General features: G+C 44.0%; 1 protein-coding gene across 1 annotated transcript in view; it reads left to right on the forward strand.

The window, feature by feature from the left end:
* Positions 1-2,411: 2,411 nt before the first annotated feature.
* pfkfb1 (6-phosphofructo-2-kinase/fructose-2,6-biphosphatase 1) overlaps positions 2,412-4,047 on the forward strand; it is a 14,079-nt gene continuing 12,443 nt past the window's right edge. The window contains exon 1 of the mRNA XM_031566046.2: positions 2,412-2,644. Within this exon, the coding sequence (XP_031421906.1) occupies positions 2,593-2,644 (52 nt within the window). The 5' untranslated portion in view covers positions 2,412-2,592. The remainder of the gene's footprint in view (positions 2,645-4,047) is intronic.

Consider the following 4,047-nt stretch of genomic DNA (forward strand, 5'->3'; position numbering starts at 1 on the left):
ATCTTGAATTATTCTCTGATAATTTAGAATTATCTATGAGGCACATTTTCCATAGGTAGTCACAGATGACAAGTATGATTCATTTCCCCAAAACTCCAATAATGCATCAGCCATAAACACACACACATCTGAGCCCATGAATCAGTGAAGGATTAAATACTTCGTTTTGAGCCAGACGTGCTTGTGTCTGTCAATAAAACAAGAAAATAAAGGGCAGTGGTTAAACAATCTTTGATGCTCAGTCTCTGTAAGAGATCTGAGAGAGATGTCCTTGAAGTTACACAATAGCCCACACCCACTTAGCTCATGTCACCAGTCACAACATCAAATAATGATAATAATAATAATAATAATGATGAAAAGGCAGAGTCATAAAGGAAAGCACAGGTAGCTCATGTCACGAGTCACAACATCAAATAATAATAATAATAATAATAATAATAATAATAATAATAAAAAGGCAGAGTCATAAAGTAAAGCACATGTAGATCATGTGAAACTAATGCAGATACTGTAAAAGCACACAGCATGTGATCGCATTGATGGGATACAGATGTGTATGGAATTTACGGTGGAGGGGTTTGTCATGACCATAGATGTCTCTGAAATGATCACGATTACACATACCTATCTGACAGTCTTTCTGACACCGCTCTAGCATGCTGACCACACACTCACAGACACGTGGAAAGACTGCCCTCTGGTGAAGATTTCCAGCTTCACATCTCAAACAGGTCAACCTCCACGAAGCACCAGCTGATAGTCTTTGGTATATTTACTTGACTCAGTGGAGAAAAATAAGCCATTTATACTAGCTGCACACATGCAAAACTAGTCAAAACACAAAATTATGCATGGGCATTGAACTAGATTTTTGTCAAAAAATTCTTATGTAATATAGCTAAAAGAGTTTTTGCATAGGGACCGGAAACTTAAAACTTAACTTTAAACAATAACTCGTGTGATTTTCCCAACAACACAATTAACAGATTTCTAAAAAAAAAAAAAAAAAAAATCTTTTAAAAAAATCATTAAACCAGCTTATCATATAACAGTATCACACCAGTTGTCCTATTCCGCCAATTGAATGTCCTGCCAGCACAGTGATAACGGGAAAGACTGACATGCGTAAGCCTGGGGCTGCTCCTCTGGCTGCTCTCTCACACCGGAGTGGCAGAATGTTGCATTTACAGTAGATGTGCATCAGATGAGAGGTGCCTTTCACCAGCACCACTGCAGGGAGCTCAGACACCCTACTGAGGCATTCTACTGGTCACATGACTCCTCAGGTTCTCACTCTCTTCCTAGTGAGAATCCATGGTATTGCACCTCAAATACACATGGCTCCCCATAGTTATCATAACCCTCCAGTTTCTGTTCCATGTGGAATTGCCTCCAGTATATTTTTCTGACAGTAAATCAACTTACCAGTTAGACTCTAAGAGGAAAGTCTTATCAGCTGAGCTCAATTGGTTTCGCTCTAACCACTGGCATTATCAATGGAATGATTGTCCAGCTTTAGTAGGGACAGCGTTCTCTCAGCACCATGTCATCATCACCAGATAATCACGGCCCTCTCACTCACAGCACCTCTTCAGTATACTGTGAATTGGTTCTGTTTGTCCGTTACTGCCTGTGAATCTGTTTCAGCATGTTTGACTTGGTAGCTGGCCGTGGTCCTTGGATGCTTACAGCGGAGTTTGCGTGTGCAATGTCTGCTCACAGCCCCTGTGGATAAGGGGGAAATGTGTGCTTAGAGCTACTAGTGAAATGGAGGAGAATAGATGCTTTGCTACACCAGAGTGTGCGTGGACAGGTAAGGCATGTTTAAATCTCCTTGAATGCGAAAGTGGGGTAAATAACAGCCGCCTATCATATATCATGCCGATTCCTATAGGCTCCTCCCAAACTTTGCTTGGATGCAAAATAAGAAAAAACTCACTAAATTGTTTAGTTTAATTCAGTGGGGCCTCAGGGAGGTGGAACTTGAAGCAAGTAATATTTTCGTTTTAGAACAAGGACTGAATGTGACCTGTATGACATGTAACAATATGGGACGCTGTCAGGTAATTATCAGGTTGGCCCGTTTTATTTGAGTGTGTGCGTGTTTATGCTTGAGTGTGTTTGCGTGCTTGTAAGCGTTAAAGCTGGGGTTGTTTAAAGGTCATGTTCAGTGGCTTGCCCTTTGCCTCGCCTCTATGAACTTGTGTGCATGGGTGTGTCTGTGTGTGTGTGTGTGTGTGTTTGTATGTGTGTGTGTGTGTGTGTGTGTGTGTGTGTGTGTATGTGTGTGTGTGTGTGTGTGCCCTATGTTGGCCCCAACGTGTGCAAGCCCTGTGTCTGGCACTTCCCAAAGGCCAGGCGCTACTCTGAGGCGGATCATATGTCAATGGGACACACTGGGGACTGAGGGGGTTGGGGGGCTTCGGCGAGCACTGAGGGGTTTTGTTACATTAAAAGAAGACGAGCACACACACATGGCCAGTAGTCGCTCTGTGGGCACTCAGTGAACACTCAGTAGACACACTGAGGGCTGAAAGAGAGAGAGAAAGAGAGAGACAGAAAGAGAGAGAGAGACAGAGCGCGGGAAGCATGGATCTACTACCCCAAGAGTTCCGTCGACGTGTGCGATGTGACAGTGCAGGTGAGTGTTAGACAGAGGTCTGAATGTCGGAGAGAAGAGTTGCTGTCTGAGCGAACTGTGGTGAAAAGTAAAGAGACTATGTTATGAAGTGCTGACAAGTACTGGTGCAGGAGCAGTAAACAATATCTTTGGACAAGTTTGTGTGACCGCATTGACTGACTGGACACGATGGCTCTTGTTGACATGATGAGAGTACAGAAATGCTGTGTGATGTCATGGCTTCACAGCACATAGAGAACACTACAGGAGTGTCTCCAGAGGTCTGCGTTTACATGTGCCTCACTGGGCTTATTACAGCCTCGAAAACTCCTATATTTTGATTCATTGCTAGATTAACAACTGTGGTGTATGTAGTGGTGACAGACAGTTAGTTATGCCAGCCTGTTATTTATGAATGAGAGGACCAGCATGGCCAACTGGTGATTTTCCGTCACCTTCTGTAACACTGCTGTCAAGCATTTCTTGCTTGGGCATTGATTGGGCATTCCTACTGTGAGAGAACCAATAGTACTAGACTTCCTGAGTTATAAGCCCCACGCATGTGGTTCAGTCTATACTGACTCAAATATACTGTATAGGGAAGAGAGAGAGAGAGAGAGAGAGAGAGAGAGAGAGAGAGAGAGAGAGAGAGAGAGAGAAGCAACTCTCGTCACACTCTGATCTTTAGCTGTGCCGGGGTAAATTCCTTTTGGGACATTCTATCTGGAGGACAGTACATGCCTCCCCACTGCACGTCAGCACACAACCATACACACACCACACAAACTGCACACAGTCACACAACCATACACACACCACACAAACTGCACACAGTCACACAACCATACACACACCACACAAACTGCACACATTCACACAACCATACACACACCACACAAACTACACACAGTCACACAACCATACACACACCACACAAACTGCACACAGTCACACAACCATACACACACCACACAAGCTACACACAGTCACACAACCATACACACACCACACAAACTACACACAGTCACACAACCATACACACACCACACAAACTACACACAGTCACACAACCATACACACACCACACAAGCTGCACACAGTCACACAACCATACACACACCACACAAACTGCACACAGTCACACAACCATACACACACCACACAAACTACACACAGTCACACAACCATACACACACCACACAAACTGCACACAGTCACACAACCATACACACACCACACAAGCTACACACAGTCACACAACCATACACACACCACACAAACTACACACAGTCACACAACCATACACACACCACACAAACTACACACAGTCACACAACCATACACACACCACACAAGCTGCACACAGTCACACAACCATACACACACCACACAAACTGCACACAGTCACACAACCATACACACAC

Source organism: Clupea harengus, chromosome 4, assembly GCF_900700415.2.
Source record: "Clupea harengus chromosome 4, Ch_v2.0.2, whole genome shotgun sequence".
Taxonomy (NCBI): Eukaryota; Metazoa; Chordata; class Actinopteri; order Clupeiformes; family Clupeidae; genus Clupea; species Clupea harengus.